This window comes from Bidens hawaiensis, unplaced genomic scaffold (genome assembly GCF_021521415.1).
Source record: "Bidens hawaiensis isolate Kalapana, Puna unplaced genomic scaffold, B.hawaiensis_p1.1 tig00006538_1, whole genome shotgun sequence".
NCBI lineage: Eukaryota > Viridiplantae > Streptophyta > Magnoliopsida > Asterales > Asteraceae > Bidens > Bidens hawaiensis.
This window is the reverse complement of record NW_027491440.1, coordinates 658,342-678,124: the sequence shown is the minus strand read 5'-3', so window position 1 is coordinate 678,124 and position 19,783 is coordinate 658,342. Positions and strand designations below refer to the sequence as shown.

General features: G+C 35.7%; 1 protein-coding gene across 1 annotated transcript; it reads right to left on the bottom strand.

The window, feature by feature from the left end:
• Window positions 1-16,072: 16,072 nt before the first annotated feature.
• LOC143632882 (uncharacterized) lies at window positions 16,073-18,185 on the bottom strand. The gene is made up of 4 exons (XM_077101300.1): window positions 17,414-18,185; window positions 16,669-16,761; window positions 16,414-16,481; window positions 16,073-16,341 (listed from the first exon to the last, which is right to left on the bottom strand). The coding sequence occupies exons 1-4, from the start codon at window positions 18,044-18,046 to the stop codon at window positions 16,170-16,172; spliced, it is 966 nt and encodes a 321-aa protein (XP_076957415.1). The 5' UTR covers window positions 18,047-18,185; the 3' UTR covers window positions 16,073-16,169.
• Between the last annotated feature and the right edge of the window lie 1,598 nt (window positions 18,186-19,783).

Below are 19,783 nucleotides of genomic sequence, written 5' to 3'. Positions count from 1 at the left end.
ACACTCATCGAAAGAAACCTCATAGATGAAAAAAATCATCCATAAAGACTTCTATGGAATCCTCGATCAACTCGTGAAAAATGGCTACCATGCGCCATTGAAATGTGGCTGGAGTGTTACACAATCCAAATTTCATGTGTTGGTACGCGAATGCACCAAAAGGGCATGTAAATGTAGTCTTCTCATGATCACCTGGGGCGATGGGGATTTGGAAATAATAGGAAAAGACGTCAAGAAAGTAGTAGAACTGCTTCCCGGACAAACGCTCAAGTATCTGATCGATGAATGGAAGCGAGAAATGGACCTTTTGTGAGGGCCTTGTTTAGTCTATGGTAGTCGATGCAAACTTGCCACCCTGTCACGGTCCGTGTCTGTATGAGCTCATTCTTTTCATTCGTGATAACGGTCATACCGCCCTTTTTAGGGACCACCTAGACCAGACTAACTCATGTGGAGTCGAAGATTGGAAAATCAAACTAGCATCGAGTGACTTAATGACCTCCTTTTAACAACCTCCAGCATGTTCGGGTTAAGCCTCCTTTGCGGCTATACCACGGGTTTAAACTCGTCCTCTTTAAAGATTTTATTTGCAGAATGACAGGTTTATACCTTTGATATCCATAAGCTTCCATGCGATGGCATGCTTATGAGATTTTAGAACAACCATCAACTTCTCCTTCTCCCCCATCTCCAAACTCGAAGAGATGATGACTGGAACTTGAAACTGCTCCCCTAAAAATGCATACTCAAGGTGAGATGGCAAATCTTTCAGCTCTAAAGATGGGGGGTTCTTAACAGATTTTTTTCAATCAGAAACTCTCACTCTTCAATCGCTAGGACATCGGAAAAATCTAGGAACTCATGATCGGCTCGTGTCATCCTGAATCAGTCAACTGCTGCTCCTCCTCCCGTTCAAGATCAAAATCGAATACTGTTGTCTCAAATAACTGATTAGCCACATCGATGATCTAGGTGTCGGACGTGTCTCTCTCGCAGACCTTCATAGGGTAATCACCAACATGCACCACGAAAATGTTGATAAACTAGAGAATGTCATCCTGTTGCTGAGTATGTCTCATGGATTTCTGCAACTACAGCATAATGGGAAACCATCATTCGCATGCTCTGATCACAAGATTGTCACTCCAAACATTCAATAAGTATCAAAAGCAAGTTACTTTAACAAATAAAATAACCCAACTAAATATTAACCATATCACAGGAACTTCCTGACTGAACAAATCGTTGATGACACAGATACAACAAAAGTCGTAATCTACAACGAAACGATGATGGAGTTCCTGAAAATTGACTGCCACGTGATGGTGTTGGACATGGCATATTATGACTAGAGATGGAAATGCGAGTATTGGCAATCCCAGTCCCATACCGTTTACAAAAATGAGTCCCATACCCAGCCCGTTTTTCGTCGGGTATTTATCGGGTAATTACCCGCCAGATATTGGGTATAACCATTAAGTTGTTTAACATTACCCGAAAGCATTTCTAAGTACATTTCCATGATTTTTAGGTTTACATTTTCAATAATTGCAACATCAACACATCATAAAGATACTCAATGTTTACAAGTGACGACATATAGGAGAAGCAAATCTGCAAATGAAAGTGGAATTTGAGTTTTAGTAATTGAATTTGGGATAAAGATTTGAAAGAGTCATTTGGGAAACATAAAGTAATAAGGTATTAATCAAAGTCTTACGTAAATAGGAAACTAAAAATATGTAAAGTAAATATTTCGGGTAATTGGCTATATATGTTTTGGGTAACCAGGCTGGGTATCTCAAATCTTATGGCCGTACTCGAACCTGAAAAACATTTATTTATCAATCTAATACCCAATCCCATACCCGTTTACCTCGACCATTACCCACCCCGAACGCTTCGGGTTTCGGGTATGCCCTTCACTTGCGAGCTTTTTTGCCATCCCTAATTATGACCAAAAGATTCTACCACCACCAATCTCTGCAATGATAGGGGTCAGCATGGGCTTTACCTTGATAGTGTAACCAGATAAGCTAGTTACCATCAGCAGCATTTCAAAGACACCCACCAACACACCTTACTCAAGTTCATCTTTTGCAACAACAAGCCAGCCATCGACAACACCAGATCCCAAATCCAAGAAACACCAGGTATCGACATAACTTAACTATGTCATCCGTTTAGAGATTAACAATAAGTTTGTCACACACCCATATCATACGCCACTACTATGTTTCAACACTTATCGTCCGCATCTGAAAAATAATATGAAGCCCATTTTGATGAAAACCCATATGAAAAACAATTAAATGTTGCATTTGCATCTTTATATCAAGAATCACAATTAGATGTGAGCAATAACCGATTTGCTCCTTTAAGGTGTAATGATTGTTATTTGATATCTGCTTGCATGTGAGCATGTTTTATGGAAGTTGGTAAGTTATAATGAATAAAGGGCATGGACATAATAATAGATTATTCTATACTTGATGACAATGTAACCTATTTTTATATCAAACTTTATTTAAACAACAGAAACAAAAATAGAAGGCATCGGTTGTTCAACAATTGTTTTTTTGTATACTCTTTATGACTTTAAATATATGTTTAATTGGGTGCGTATTGGTTATCTTTAAAGATGGGAAAACTAATTTCTTTCTTTAAATTTTGTTTTCTCTGGTCACCTTTATCAAAAATTTGTGTCATTTTTACACTTTCTCGCACACCAGTAGGATACACCATTCGTTTAAAAAATTAACACGCCCAACCCCAAAATTGATATAAACTAAGTTTTGGTTAAAACTTAAATAAAGAAAATCATGGTCAGCATATCCATGTAGCTAACCTATCTAAAAAATGACATACGTAGGCCAAAAGAAGCAAAATATACAATAAACAAAATGAGGGCAGAAGCATTTTTGGGAATAACAATGTTCTTGTCAACACAAGGACATAATTCTTTGTAAAAAAAACCCTTGCATCTACTATGCACATGCTTATAAGCATGTAGTAGTTTTGTTTGTAAATTGAAAAAAAAAACCCAAATACACCACAAACAACAAACTGGGAGTTAACATGTAGAACTAAAATCCTTTGTATATTGCCTAGCAAGAATCATCATGTATGACTCAAATATAGTGTCTTAACAAGAATAGTTATTTTTGGGAATGATAAGGTATGTTTCCATAGGTAATCTTCGCACGGCCAACAAGAAGTTGGCTGCCCAACTATGCCGTAAAGCAACGGGTGAGCCAACTAGCTCAAGATAATTTCATCATGATAGGATTAGAAAATTCTCTTTCAATGAAAGTGGTATTATAAGTTCAAATCATGACTTGTATGCATTTGTGTGCTAGCCTAGATGTCAAGGTATATATAATTGAATGGAATACTTTTTCATGCAATTTTATATTTTGTATGATAATCAAATAAGCAAAATCAAAATAATATTAACCAGAATACTTTTTCACGTAGTTTTAAATTTTTTTATTAATCAATCTTTTTATTTTTACTTCAAGCGTAATTACTTTTTTTGAACAATTTAGGTTCCATATTTTCAACAGCATGAATTGATGTATGATAAGGAGATTCACATGGTAAGGGATTATTATACTGTACAATAACCCATATCGTCAGAGTCTCCTTATCGTACATTAATACATGCGATGACACAATTGTAAACATGGATCTTAAATGTCAAGACCTTGTATTTCGTGACACAATTACACTTAATCGGACAAGAACACTCATGAAACACTAATATGCGAAGACCTCTAGAATGTGGCCGACAGAATCAATGAGAAACAGAAAATTGCTAATTATAGTAAGTCTATAAGAAACAAACACAAAGATAACTTAAAAGATTTCAGAAAGATACAAGGAAAGCTTTTAGAGTTTCAGACGGAAAGCTGTCCTGTGCGGCTGTTAATGCTATGTCAGAGAATAGTCAGAGGTATTCCAAGGTTTCCATTAATATGACCTAATCATTCTAATTATAGGCATCTGAAATTCCATCTAGAAATCCTAATCATTACAACACATTCTTAAATAAATACAAGTGTAAACTGGTCTTCGAGAAGGCATATTCCATTGTCGAGCAGACCTAGTAATCCTAAGTATGCTTGGAACATTACTTCGAGTAGACTTTTATTTAGAATATTTTCCGGTGAAAATATTCCTCTCAAGCAAGTTTCAATCTTCATGATAAGTCCAAACTTTGCCCGGGGACATCCCACGATCAAACACTGAATCTCTTGAATACTTAGCAAGGATTATTAGAGCAAAATTAGTATAATCGGATACTATAGCTTACTCGAGATTGACTGTGCTCGGAGTAATACTTTGAATAATTTTCTTAGACTCCCTACAAGCATACTTTGAGATCCATCTTTATTATTCCATCCATGCTCGACTCACTAAGTTGCTCAAGAACATAGTTTAAGCAAGGACATATCACTGGCTTGCTCAGCAGTAAACCATGCTTGACAGAAGAACAACCTTTCTCAATGAAGTGCAGCTTGCTCGAAGCCTACACTTAGAAGATTTTGTGAAGGATATCTTGCTCGGATAAGATATCTTGCTCTTGCTCAGAGTGCTTGAGTCTGCTCGAGTTTGCTCGAGTTCCATACTTAGCATTTTCTGAGGAGGCTGAGAAGATTCCAATATTCTTTTAGACCCAAAAATATCCCCCTAGATTGGAACAAACTCAGATGCACCAAAACACACCTGGATTACATACACTTTTCAAAAATACACATCAAATCTTTTAAAACTGTAAATTACATTGCGAGATAAAGGAAATGATTACAAGTTAAATTCTGTTACTGGGCATTACATATAAAAACAAAAAAAAATACATAGAATTCAAAAGATAAAAATACAAGAACTTAATAATGGCCTTCATAGTTATTTTCCTGCATTTCTTCTTTGATTTTCTCAATTCAACATGTTAATCTTGTTGTTTCTGACTGCAGCTACGCAGTGTTGAAACATTGAGAGCTGTTGATAGAATGGATGGTCTTCAGGTAAGTTACATTCTCTAATGGTCATTAAATCAGAAATGTAAATGTACCGCGGATTAGAATCTGCTATACAACAGCCTAAAGAACACCAGTAGAGTTCATTAAGTCGGAAACTGTCCGTCTTTTGATCATATTAAATCTCTGTAAGTCTTCCATTTGTATGCACTTTCGCATTTGCTCCACCATCTATATTTTCATATTTATACACTCTATCATGCTACACTTAGGCTTGCTTGGAGGAAGCCTTGAAGCAATCAATTTAATTCTTCGCATTTGTCTTTTCTTTTTTTCTGCTTCATTGGGCACCAGTCTTCTTTTTCTATTAAACATAGGGAATACCTTTCTAAATTGTTCCTTTATGTATTTGGATAGTTCATTATGTTGAGCTGTTGCATATCTTTCTCTTTGTTGATAGTCAAATAGCTTCATTTGTGCAAGTTTGGAGAGCTGCTCAACTGAAAAGTCTTTGAAATCATCTTTGTATGTTACATTTATAACGCTTCCACTCTTCATCATAATTTTCAAGGTACCATTCTTAGGATCATAGAATAAGCCTTTAGCATATCTTCATTAGTTTTTGGACTTGCTTCTCTTCTAGTAGCAGATTTGGTAATTGGAATAGATGGTCTTGAACTTAAAGGTCTTGATGTTGATGGTCTTGAAGATGATGGTTTATTGAAAGATGAGGTTCCATGTAGTTTTGGTATATAACCAGATTTTTGATTTACATTTCTAATATATTCTTAGGTTTCTTTAGTGTCTATATGTTTCTCCCTTCAGCTTCTTAATCTCCTTTTTAAATTCAAGATCTCTGTTATATAATATTCTAAGTTCTTCTTTGGAAAGCTTTATGTGATAATTGTATTGCCTTGCTCTAGAAACCAAATGAGTTATCATCCTCATTGTTTCATCATCAAAGTTTGGATCATCATCAAATTCTTCCACTTCAGGTTTGACCTCAATAGGTTCCTTCACATCTTCCCTTTTCTTTTCTTTTCTTTATTTGGTTTGGAAGATGAAGGTTTTGATTGTTCAGGAGGAGTTAGTTTAATATTTTTCAACTCTTCTCTATACTTCTTTAATTCATTGTCATAAATCATCTTCATCTGATTTCTGGACAACTTGTTAATCTCAGCATCCTCAACTCCTCTACTTCTCAATAATCTCCTAAAAGGAGTTGCCTTGTCATTAGTAAACACAGGCTCTTCTTCTTTCTTCATTTTCTTCTCGGCTTCTTTCTTTTAGGTTCTGGTGATTTAGATGAAGAAGATTTTATTGGTGAAACCCTTCTCAAAGTCTCCTTATGTTGTTGTGAGGTGACTTTGTCTTCTTCAAGTATTTTCTTTGTAATCTTCTAGAATTGAATCTCTACCTCTTTTCTTGATATAAGCTCAACTGTTTCATAGGGGTAACCTTGATCAACCCAGCACCCCTTCTTTCCATCATAATTTTTCAATTCCTTCTCTCTTTGCTCAGCCTGGGCCTTAGCTTTTTTTTTTCTTTCAGTTTGGCTCTAATCTCATCATCTTCCTTTTCATTCTGTCTTAATACTTCACATAATTTGTTAATATCTTTAGCAGACATATTTTCCACATGAGCTGAATCGTAATTGTAGCTTCTTAAAATTTTTATGGTCTTTTAAGAAGTCTTAATTTTGAAGCTTTCTTCATTTCTTCTTCTTTCTTTCTTTTCTTTTCAACTTCAATCTTCTTATTTACAAGTTAATCAAGATCTTCATCATTTAAATTCTTGATTTCATCAAACTACATTCTAAAATTTAATAAGGATTGAATCCTTGGATAACTTCTTATAATCTCCTCTAATCTCTTCTCAATATTTCTTCGATGTTCATCACTTAGATGAATGTGAGGAGATTCATGTTTTGTAGACTCCACCTCATGCTCATTTTCAGCATATTCATCATCATATTATTTAAATTTATCATCAAGAGCACTAATTTGAGGTTCATCTTGCTGTGGAGCATCAGTCTTTTTCTTGATCAGTCTTTTAGCCTGAGCTTTACCTTTCTTTGTGCTTATAGCAGTTGATTTATGTGATTTGGGTTTGGGGGCAACAGCAAGTGAAACTTCTTCATCAATATTTCTATGATCACAAATAAATTCATCTCCAGGCATGAAGTGCCTTAGTGGTAATAGATTGATTGGTTCTTCATTCATCACAGGTTCATTAGTTGTAGGCTCAAATGCAGTTGTTCTTTTTCCTTTTGTAGCATAATAAACTACATCTTTTGGCCAATCTCTGATAGTCTTGACTACTTTCTCAATAACTCCTCAAGATTTTTCATGGCTTCCTTCACACTAACCTCCTTTTGTCTACCATCTTTCTTTAGATCAATAAGAGATTCTAAATTCTCTTGAGGAATCTCTTTTTCTCCTTCTTTCTTAGCTTCTTCTCTCAATTTCTTTTCAATTTCAGCTAGTTCAAGAAGAATTCTTTGTTCATCAATCTCCTTCTCAGTCAGCATAAAATTTAAGAATTCTCTTTCATTCATCTCCTTCATTCTATTTTCAAGCATAACTCTGGCGTGTAACGCCCGTCAATTCCGGTTTCAGGAATTAAAGCTTCTAGAGTATGTATAATTCTCGGGATTTATCCGACGCTTCTTGGAAGCCTTTACGTCATCCCGGTACGTCTAATCACTTAACATTTCTTTCAAGTTGCATCATTATTAAATTCCGGGGGCTAGAATGAAAATGTTTTATAATATAACACTAAACAAAAAACCCTAAACCCTATTTCAGCAGCCGATCGCAGCAAAGACCCCCCTGCTCGTTTTTCTTCTGCCCAACCAAGTTTCGGCCGTGAAAACTTCAATTCAAGGTCGGTTTGATGATTCCCCATGTCTTTTACACCTTAATTGATCATATTAACGCGCTTATTGTTGGTTATGGTTGAGTTTTGATGATAACAGTTTGCTGACAGATTCGTATACGTTTATTGTAGGGTCTGTAACGCGACGGTAATCCATGGTTTTTGATCGATTCTTGATTCCATGATGTTCTAATTTGAGTCTAGTTTCCATAAAGGTATAATACGTAATTTTTGGACGAGATTTGAATAGTTTTTATGAATTTATAAAATCGAGTGTCAAAGCTGATGCGGGATGACGGATTCTGGTCTGTCTTCCCGACGTCATAACCTTTTTTTGACAGGTCCAAATTGGTTGGTTCTACTTCTGGAAGTTAGTATTTTGAGTTAGGAACCAAACCCAATTGGAATCGTTTAATTTGGTTCGGTAATGAATTTTATAAAAATAAAACCATTTTTTTGCGCACTGAAATAGCTGCACATACCTTGCTGTATTGGAAGAATTTTTATAATTTTTGTATCCAATAGAAAAATATAATAAAAATATTTTTATAATCCTAAGACATTTACTAAAGTCTGGTAAAAATTTAATAATTTATTTCAAAGGTTATCCTTAGTAATTAAATGCATCGTCGCATGCTAAAATCTACATGTTTTACTCGTTATTGATCGATAAGTTCGTTTTAGGCTTAACCGGTGGATGTTCAATTGTGTTCTTGTCGTGGCTGTTTGAAGTGAGTTTTTGCACCATAATCTCCCTAGGTATGTCCCGTATATCATACTTAAAGATCATGTTCATAGGTGTTCGTTAAGTTGATCAACTAGTTGTAGTTTGATTGTTATGTTCGGTTGTCTAGAATTGTAGTTTGGCGCATTTAACGCGATGGTTAAAGTGATTAACGACCAATTCAGCTCAGGGACACTTGGTTTGATGTACGGGCTGTTCAAATTCATTTTTGTAAGTTATGGGGCTGAATTGGTTGTCGGTTACTCCAATGGGTCGGTACAACGCGCAATTGTGTTTATTGAATAGTTGGTGCGTTGTACTTGCGGGTTACCGACCCATTTGACTCGTGTGGCGTCATGTGGACTTGTTGGCTGTGATTTTATCTTAATGGGTCCACACGGGGCTGAGTTGGATGTTAACGGCCTAAACGACTCCTAAACGTGCGTATTCGACTCTATTTGATTGCCGACGGGCAAGTGGTGCATCATGGTTAGCCCCGACCTTAATTGTAGGGTGGATTTGGTTAATTGAAAGTGTTGGTCTGGTAAAAATTTAATAATTTATTTCAAAGGTTATCATATGTAATTAAATGCATCTTCGCACGCTAAAATCTACACATTTTACTCGTTATTAATCGATAAGTTCGTTTTAGGCTTAACCGGTGGATTTGGTTAGTTGAAAGGTTTTAGGGGCTAAGGTAAAGTAATTTGGTATGGGTTGGGCCTTGGGCCAAATTTTGGGCCTTGGGCCAAGTGTTGGGCGTTGGGCCAAAGTGTTGGGCGTTGGGCCAAAGTGTTGGGCTTGAAAGGCCCATTAGGCAAGAGTGTTCTTACGGTCTAGTTTAGTAACGCGTTGTGTACTATTTACAGGCCCTTACTTGTGAGTGTGCACTTAGGGATTTCCTAGCTCGTTGCAGGTGTTCGATCGATTTCAGGTGAGTTCATGATGCCCCATTTTTAACTCTTTTTAAGTTTTGGGCTAGCATGCACACCTAAGTGTTTTCTTACTTGATGAAATGTTTTTTTAAACGATTTTATATAGGCTTGCTAGTATATGGTAGGCCTTGGGATGTTATATATATATATATATATATATATATATACACATACACACATTATTGTTTGGCCTATATTTGGCGATGTTGTAGTCGTTTCGACTACTAATGTTGCGTATGCCTACTTTGTGTTTGCATGCGTTGATGTTACGTGTTTGGGTTGTACGTTTGCTCGACCTTGATGTTACGTGTTTGGGTTGTACGTTTGCTCGACCCTGATGTTACGTGTTTGGGTTGTACGTTTGCTCGAACCTGATGTTATTACTTGGATGATATATATGTAGGTATATAATTATAAGGATGTTTATATATAAGTATAAGGACGATTATATATAATTATAAGGATGTTTGTATTTAAGTATAAGGATGTTTATATATATATATATATATATATATATATATATATATATATATATATATATACACACACATATATAAGGATGATTACTTATTGTTGATGATGGCCTAACTGTTTTATCTTGTTTATTTGGCCTAACTGTTTTATCCCTCTTGGGATGACTATTATGATTATTATTATTATAGATGTTATTTATAAAAACTTGAGCTCACTCAGCTCAAGCTGACTTTGTGTGCATGTTAGTGTGAGTTTCAGGTTAGGAGATGGATACATTACCGCTTGGACGTGCACGAAGCTACTTGGACGGTGGAGAGCATACTTAGTCGGATGTTTCTATAATAATAAATGTTTTCTTTTTAACATTTATTTAAATTGGTTTTGGGAACTTATTTTATTATTTATGTTTTCCGCTGAATTATACTCTGAAATGGTTATTTTAATGAAGTGAATTGTTTTTAAGTTTAATTATTTTTGCGAGTGTTTTGAATGATTACCAACTGTGGGGTACCCAGGGTTCGGGGCCTTACATGGCCCTTGAAGCAGATTCATCAATGTTCAAAAATTGATCACCAAAAGTTGGTTGAGGAACATTTATGGGTTGCAATAGACTTTCATCTTCAGCAATAGCTTTACCCTTGTTCCTTCTCCTCTCAACTGCCTCAGGACTATAAGGTTCTTCAATATTTTCAGTTGGTGGAGGCATGTTGTTAGTCTCATCAATGTTTTCAGTTGGTAGTGTAATGCTATCAATATCATCAAACGAATCTTCTAACTCAACATCCGCTAAAGCTTCCATATTCTCATCTTCAATAGATTTTACTATCTCATTAGCATTTTCATTATCTTCACTAGATTGATAGAACACTCCAATCTTGTTTAATGCATTCTCCTTAACAACCTCAATCACCTCCTCTTCCTCATCAGAACTATGCTCAGCTATCAGATTGAGAGCATTCTAACCCTGTTTTGGTGCATCAGAGGTCTTCTCAACCTCTGTCACACCCCGTCTCAGGGCCTAGGCGTGTGACTACCAATTGGTATCTGTTTTGTACATATATTAGAGTAGCGGGTTCATTTTAGCAAAAGTCTTATAGATTAAAATATTAATTTACATTATCAAAATTTCTCGGGAATTAAATACCCGAGTATCAGTTTTTACAAAAAAGTGATATTAATAATACAAGGATTTATAATTATAAAAATTGAGCCATCTTGAGCGATCTTCTAACGACTCTAATCCTTGAATACTAGAACGAGCATCTAGTTACCTGCATGGGTTGGAAAAACACGTCAGCTATATGCTGGTGAAACATTGACTCGATAAACAGTTTATACAGTCGTTAAATACAAAAATAATTTTCTGTTTCACAGACTCAGCAGGAATGCCTGTCCATTCTTGGGATTTGCACCACTGCCCTACACACACAATTCAAAGGTTCCCCGAGTACATAGCCCCTGTTCGGAGACAACCTTACCCTAGGCTATGTAATCCTGTTGGAGAACCGGTTATGACTGACTTGGTTTTGTATGCCAATTATCAGTTATGTTTGGATCCAGACACATGTGTATTCGGTCTGAGTTGCTTTTTATTATCCATTTTTTATTGTAACGATCTTAGAGATAATATCTCATGCAAACATTTACCAGACTCTTTGTAATATACAACCCGTCTATTACAAAAGTAAAATTAGTTCAGACAGTAAAAGGTTAACGTGTTCACCTTGTATTATCAGTTGGTAATATCAGACTCCTTAGCTTCAGTATGCTATTAACCTATATATCATAATAGGTATGCATAAGTACCTAGCTGGTATTATTCAACAGACTTTTAAGCCTTTTTCAGTTCAGCAGACTCGAGGTCTGATCAACAGTCTCGTAGGTCTGATTTAGTTCAGCAACTCGAGGTCTGATCAGCAGACTCTTAGGTCTGACCTAACCTTAGTATAGTTATAGTCGCTTTACAAAAATACTTTGTATTTATATATGACGTTTAGAATAGCACGCTTTGGCCAAATAAAGGATATCACGTTGGCAAACTTCTCCACGTAAGCAAACGGGTCCCGCGGTTGATTGGGATGTGTACGAATTACTTTCCTTAGGCAAAAAGAGTCTACTAATGAATCCCTCTTCCAGTGACTACGTGCCCATAAAAAATAATAGTTTTGGTAACATTACTTCATATGGAAGTAATGTCTTTACTTTATAAAACGTTACATGGAAAAAATTTACAGTTTAACGACTATATCTTTAACTAGCTTCTATTAATTATATAATAAAGTAATTAATAAAGTAACTTAACCTTAATCCTACCTTAGTCGGCTAGACGATAGTAACAACAAGAAAACAGCAGCAGTTCAGCTCGTGCTTCGTTTACGAGATCAGCAGCTCGTTTAGCAGTGTAACAACACCTCGTTTCTTCGCGAAATCAGCCCTCGACGCCTCAGAATTCTCTGGCACGCTTCCCGATGTTAACTATGTGAAAACTATGGTGAAAATGGGATGAGAATGACTGAACTCATAGTTGCCCTATTTGTAGCCCGAATTGTGCATCTTCGCGTATCGCGAAGATGCGGCCTATGGCGGTTTGCGATACGCGAAGTTGCACGTACGGCGCCGCAATTTTGCATGTCAATCCCGTGCTCCCACGTGTCACCATGTCACTGGATAAGCTTTGAATCGTGTGCCAGCAACTTCGCGATACGTGAAGATGTTCAGATTTGCATCTTCGCGATACGCGAAGATGCATAAATTTTAGAATTTTCATTTTCAGCCCTTCTTCTTCCAGATTTGGCATTTTTTGCCCTTTAACTTCTAAATTTGACTTTTTTGACCCAAAATTAGATAGTGTATTTTCACAGTGTTACAACCTCAGGTTTTTCAGATTTTAGGGCCTTCAAAGCAGCATTCAAGGCTTCTAGTAGTTCATTGTTTTTGAACCTTAAGTTGTAATTCTCCATTGTTAGCAACAGGTTTCTTGTTAAAAGATCTGAGTTAGTTTTATTGGTTTTGATAGGCTTGATTTTGGTTTTGGTTTTGGTAGAAGGTTTTGATTCACTCGGTTTGATTCTGAAATTACTTAGGAAGATTCTCTTGCAAAATGGCTAGGTTATTAGCAATTGTAACAAATGGCCTTGGATTTATCAAATCCGATTCTTTCATTTGGACCTGCAAATGTAGATCTTCCTATTCTGTTGTGTAATCTCTTGGTTCTTACTGCCAACATAGCCGCTTGCCACTTTAAGTCCATATCTTGTAAATCATTGCATCAATCTGCTCTATGTCTTCTTATACCACACTTGTATGCATCAAAGTTCTTAGCCACAAAGGCATTGTATGACTCAGTGAACATAGAAAACAGGCCTTGATATTCATTGTTCTGGGGAGTGTTGTTAAGAACAGAAGGAGCTTGACCATATGCAGCATATGATGCATCTCTATCCTCAATCATCTGAACATTAAGTTTAGCCTGACTGATTTGGCCAGATAAAGGAGCAACAGAAACAGGAATCACCCTTGGTAACTCAGCAAACTCATGTGGTTCTTCAATGATGGGAATTTGTTTTTATGATCTTGTGGACAAATTACTCATGGGAGCAATTTATGCATTTGCAACAGGGAAGCTTGGCATGTCTTCCTTGATCATATGATTCTTGATCATTTCATGCTCTATGGCCTGTAGGAATGAAATAAAAGCATCCAACTTCAAGCTAGGAAAGTTAGCTTTCTCCTTGATAAACTTTGATGCAGTATACCATTCACCCGACAAAGATGATAGCAGCTTGTTGTTTAGATCATTGTTTGTGATCTGTAAATCGATTGTTTTGATCTCATTAGCAATTGCTACAAATCCTTACAAAACAGACTTCAGTCTTTCACCTTTTTGTATTTGAACCTGTCAAGCTGTTGCTTCAGCCTGTCCTTCTTTATCTCTCTCAGCTCAATGTTTCTTTCAAACATATTTATCATAGCATCATATATAGCCTTAGCTGAGGTATGATGTAGGGCGCCGATAAGAATTTCCCATGATAGTCCCAACCTTAACATGGACAAGGCCTTATCATCCCCCTTTTTCATATGTCTCTCAGTAGCATGAACAAAGGTTGTACCAGAAGTGGACAGATCCCTAGGGACCTTCTTTGATAGATAACCAAGCATCTGGGTCATTCTACTTCACAGCTGCCTCAATTAACACTTTCCACTTAATATAATTTTCCTGCCCTAACAACCTTGGAATTTTGTTAGTTGAAACTTCTTGGTCCATATACATATAATTTTTATTTTTGATTATGAAAAACTCAGAAAATATTTTTGTGATTTTTTATATTAATTCTTAAGACGGAAATTTAAGCTAAAGTTATTGAAAACTTAAAGATATTTAAAAAAAAAAAAAAAAAAAAAAACCTTGAATATTTGTAGACCTGAAAAGAAATTTTCAAATCTGAAACAAACAATGATAGCAAATGGATTGTGACAACGATCTAAACCAAAAGATAAGCAAACAAGTATAGATCTAAGATTAGAACACGTTTGAACCTCTGAAATTTGTAGATCCGGAACTAGAAGTGAAGAAATTAGAACCAGTGATCTCACTATCAATGGAACAGTGTTTGGCTGACGTCATCGTGTTCAATCTTCAAAAATTCAGCTCAAATCTAACAAATCTTCAAGCAAAACACCTAAACAGCAACAAAATGGTCTTCAACAAGCTCACTGGCTCTGCTGCTACTTATTAGGACCGTGTATATCGTGACACAATTACACTTAATCAGACAATAACACTCACGTACCACTAATATGTGAAGATTTCTAGAATGTGGCGGAGGAATCAACCACAAACAGAAAGTTGTAATTATAGTAGGTTTATAAGAAACAAACACACAAGATAACTCAAAAGATTTCCATTATATAATAATCAGAAAGACACAAGAAAAGCTTTTAGGGTTTCAGGTGAAAGCTGTCAGGTGCGGCTGTCAATGCTATGTCAGAGAATAATAAGAGGTATTCCAAGGTGTCCATCAGTATGACCTAATCATTCTATTTTTAGGCACCTGACATTCCTTCTAGAAACTATAATTATTACAAAACATTCTTAAAATAAATACAAGTGTAAAATGGTGTTCGAGTAGAAATATTCCATTGCCGAGCAGACATTGTAATCCTAGGAATGCTTGGAACATTACTTCGAGTAAACTTTTATTAGAATATTTTCCCGTGAAATTATTCCTCTCAAGCAAGCTTCTATCTTCATGATAAGTCCAAACTTTGTTCGAAGATATCCCATGAGCAAACAAGTTCTTCACTGAATCTCTTCAATATACACCAAAGATTATTAGAGAAAACTTAGTATACTTTGATACTATAGCTCACTCGAGATTGACTCTTCTCGGAGTAATACTTAAAATAATTTTCATAGACTCCCTACAAGCATACTTGAGATCCATCTTTATTATTTCATCCATGCTCAACCCACTAAGTTGCTCAGGGTCATAGTTTAAGCAAAGGCATATCACTTGGTTGCTCGGCAGTAAACCATGCTTGACAGAAGAACAACCTTGCTCAGTGAATTGCAGCTTGTTTGAAGCCAACACTTAAAGGATTTCATGAAGGATATCGTACTCGGATAAGATATCTTGCTCGAGGAAGCAAAAACCTTTCTTGGGGTGCTTGAGTTTGCTCGAGTTTTGTACTTAGCATTTTCCGAGGAGGTTGAGAAGATTTCAATCTTCCTTTAGACCCGCATGAAAAAATCTAATTACTTATAAAGAAAAATAATTACTCATGAAAAAACATAGCTACACATGAAGAAACATAATTACCATGAAGATGATTCTACAACTTTATAAAGTAACAACACAACCTATTTATTTTTTTTTTTCATGTATTTATAAATTATGACTATCCCATCATGTTTTCTCTAAGTGATATCAAGGTTTATGCTTCCCTCGTACGCTTCTGGGTGATAATGAATTATTGTATTCTTCATCTGTTATACACCCACATTCTGATCTAACTAATAAAAGAAAACCGCCACTTTACAACAACTTCATCTATAGGTACACTAGTGAGTTTGAAGGAATTCTCATCAATTCAATCAAGAAATATGGTACTAAAATCATGAGTAGATATAATACATATTCATGTGTATGTGAGAACATTTTGAAAAGTAATGCATCGTGCTTAGTGTGACGCATCTTCTCTCCGGCTATTTAAGGAAGAATCAGATAATGAAGAAAACGAATCATCATATAGGAAGTCTTTGAGATGTTTGGAAAACTCTTTGGCTTTCTCAAAGTTGACTGCATGGCCAGCATTTGCAATGACTACTAATCTAGCATTTTCCCCCAAATGTCTGTATGATAAACGAAACCAGTTTGATTAGAAATAATTTGAAGTGCGACTTATAAACAAATTCAAGCCTCACCTCGCTAATCTTTCACCGAGGATCAAGGGAAAAATTTGATCTTTATCTCCCCATAGTATCAATGTGGGCTGTTCAAGAACAAATATACATACGATTATGAAGTATGCATTAAAAGATGGTACATCAAACTATTCTTTAATTTGCATTCTAATGATCAAATCTTGCCCAATTATTAATACGGTTGAGAAACTGTATGGGTTGTCATTTCAATATTTAGAAAATTAGGATTTAAGGCAGTAAAAGAAAACATCAAACGTGATCAATCTTGGGGAATCTTGATTGTTGTCTGTCCTTGAGAATTGAGTGAATTAGTTCCTTCTTTTCTCTTACAAATTCTGTACACATCACCTGCATGGCCCAAATGAAAGGCTCAGCAAACATGTTTTGGTTTTCTTATTCATTAAGAAACCTCTAAGCATATTTACTTACTGTTTTAGCTTTGATACATATTATATAATCATCACTGCCCCACTACTGACGACATCTGCTCCTCAAGTCCCTAGAACAACCTCGATTTTAATTTTTAGGTATGTTTTTTCAAACTCTTTCTTGTGTAAATATTATATACAATCATGTTTTTGACAACGTAGTGTTGTTATAATGTTCATTTTATTCGGTATGCTTATTTCTGTTGGATTTTTATTGCTTGTCTATTTTGAAAAGTTTTTAGCCAAAGATGTCTATTTTGGTCATTTTAGCTGGCTGGGTCAAATGTGTTCTTTTGAATATACATATTTCAAAACATTAATTCTCAATAGCCGAACAAAGAAGGTTGCTCGACCCGGTCACCAAAATTTGTTGAGTTATTTTTGTTTCTCTTTGATTCATATATAGTATCTGAGTACTTTTATAACAGTCAAATATATATTACACTCTAACTAGCTGTGGCACTTAAAGAAAATAACCAACTAAAAACATGTGTTTCTGTGTTGATGTAATAACAGCATAGTTAAAGAAGAAAAGTACGTAGCTGCATAAATGAAGGAAATTTTACACTCACATTGATAAAATCTGTTAGAAAATAATCTGGGATTCCCTTGAGAGGCTTCACAAACGAAAATTTCATCGACTCCCTTAACTTGTCGGGTGTCTGTGCCAACAAAATCCTCTCAGCCTCTTCTACATCGGAAACCCTAAACAGCCCATCCCTTAAATCCTTCTCCTCCAAACACACACCGGCACAACATACCACTAGCCTCTCCACCGCCTCCAGGAACTGCACACAGATGCTGTACCCAACGAACCCACCGTAACTTATTCCCACAAGGCTCATCCGCCTCACCCCAAACCCGTTATGCAACATCTTCATCACACACCGTGCCTGAAATGACTCGGACCGTTCGGGTCGCTTGGTGAACGAGCCACCGAAGAAAAGTAAATCGGGCACGAATATGTTGAATTTATGGGTGAAGTGAGAGAGGAGATGAGCGTATTGCCACATGGCATTGGCTCCAAATCCATGGAGGAGGAGGAGGAGGAGATTAGGTTTCCATGGTTTGTAGGATCTTGGGATCCAACAATGCATGACTGTGCCATCTCCTAGATCCGTTGATACAGATTGGAGGCCAGAGAAAGAGAAGAAGTAGCGATACCAACGATCCCTGAGGGTTGTGAAACTAAATAATTTGGCCATGTTTTAACAAAAACATCCGTCATGCATAACTTGCGCGATGCATGATGGCCAAATTTAGATGTCTTTCCCATCGTGGGAAGACTAGATATTGGAAATGCTTAAAGCTAGAGGCTTTCTTTTGGTAAGAAAATAGTGGCTGTCATTTACCGTGGGCTAGATGTTCCCCTTTGTTTTAAAATGGCAAAGTTCTAAAATTTACACTCAGTTTTTTGTTTAATCTACGCTTTGGTAAGTTTTTAATTGTAACAAACGGTTTGCGTTTTATGTAAAAGCCATGGACTGTAAAATTTGGGTACTTTTAATATCTTACTATGTTTGAAGAATAATTAATAACCCTTGGTAGTGTGTATATATATATATATAGGGGAGATTTCAATTAATAACCTCTCTGAGTTTTAAGAACTCAAAATATATATATATATATATATATATATATATATATATTAGTAGGTAAACCGCGCGATGCGGCGGGATCCATATATAGCTTGCAATACGACAATCTAAAGATGTATATAACGAAAATTGCATATTTTATAGTAGCATGTTAACATTACTACAAAGCTACAAATCTAGCTAATCAATTTTTTTGGAAACATATATATAAAAACAGCCGAATAATTTGATACATGATCACCAAAACTAAAAGAAGTACCGTTCCGGTAACGCTCAAACACTAACAAACTCTTATTTTTCCTCGGTCTTCTCAACAACACGAAAACATCTAGAATCAGAATCTTAATAAAATCGAGAAAAACACGACCATCAAATCTACAAAATCAAAGTAAGAAACCAATTAGTGAGGTCAATGAAGATTGACAAGCTGTCAAAATTTAAATAATCGCTTACATGATAAACCGATGCTAGCTAGGATTTTCCCGTTTTTGAGTATCAACCGGTTTTTGTTTCAAAGACCACAACAGCGGTTACAACCCACAATTTGTAAAAAACTCTAGATTTTGAAAACGGGCCTCGTTCCTCTTCAACCTTTCCATGAGTCATAAACAGCTTCGCTATTCTCGCCGCAAGCTTTTTTAGTGTTTTCATTGTTGGAACACAAAAACTCATGTCTGCACATAAAAAAACAAAAGATCAATACAAAAATTTTACCATGGTAAGAGGTTGGCTTACTCGTTAATGAAAATATCGAATTTCAGAAGCTTTGAAACATAACTGAAATTTGACCGGAATGTAATTTAGACTATGTGAAAATCCAAAGTATTGTCTCCCTCGATACAAACTACTAAATTTCTAAAGAAAAGTCGTATGCAAAGCTTCTAAAAATACCCATATTTTCCTTGATGCAAACTAAATTTAGTATGTAAATTTAATTATTTGAAAGTCAAAGTTGCTGGATTTTCACCCATTGCAAACTATCAAATTTCTATAGAACTTTTGGATGTAAGAAAAGGGATCAGTAGACATCCAAATTGTACTTTTACGCATAGAATCTCCTAAGAAATTTAATTAAACAAAATTATGTTTCATTCTTACTCAAGCTATCAGTTTCTTTTTTTATTTAACCGTAATTGATTACCAAAACCATGCGACCCAAACTCGCTTACTAAACAGGACCTTTTAATTCAGTTTTGAACTGACCCGAGGAGTTATTTTCAGTTTGTAATCTATTTCACAGCTATAGTGAGACCACAAGTATCTCAAAATAGCCTTCATATTTTTAGCACTCGCTGCAATATTGTAAAAAAAATTGTTATAATGATATACATTTAGACTCATAAT

Excerpts from the sequence above, each read along its gene's own strand:
- LOC143632882 (XM_077101300.1), bottom strand. The coding sequence starts at position 18,046 with ATGGCCAAATTATTTAGTTTCACAACCCTCAGGGATCGTTGGTATCGC. Across the intron at positions 16,762-17,413 it reads TTCTAACAGATTTTATCAAT|GTGATGTGTACAGAATTTGT; the intron begins GTGAGTGTAAAA and ends TGGGCCATGCAG. Across the intron at positions 16,342-16,413 it reads CTCGGTGAAAGATTAGCGAG|ACATTTGGGGGAAAATGCTA; the intron begins GTGAGGCTTGAA and ends TTTATCATACAG.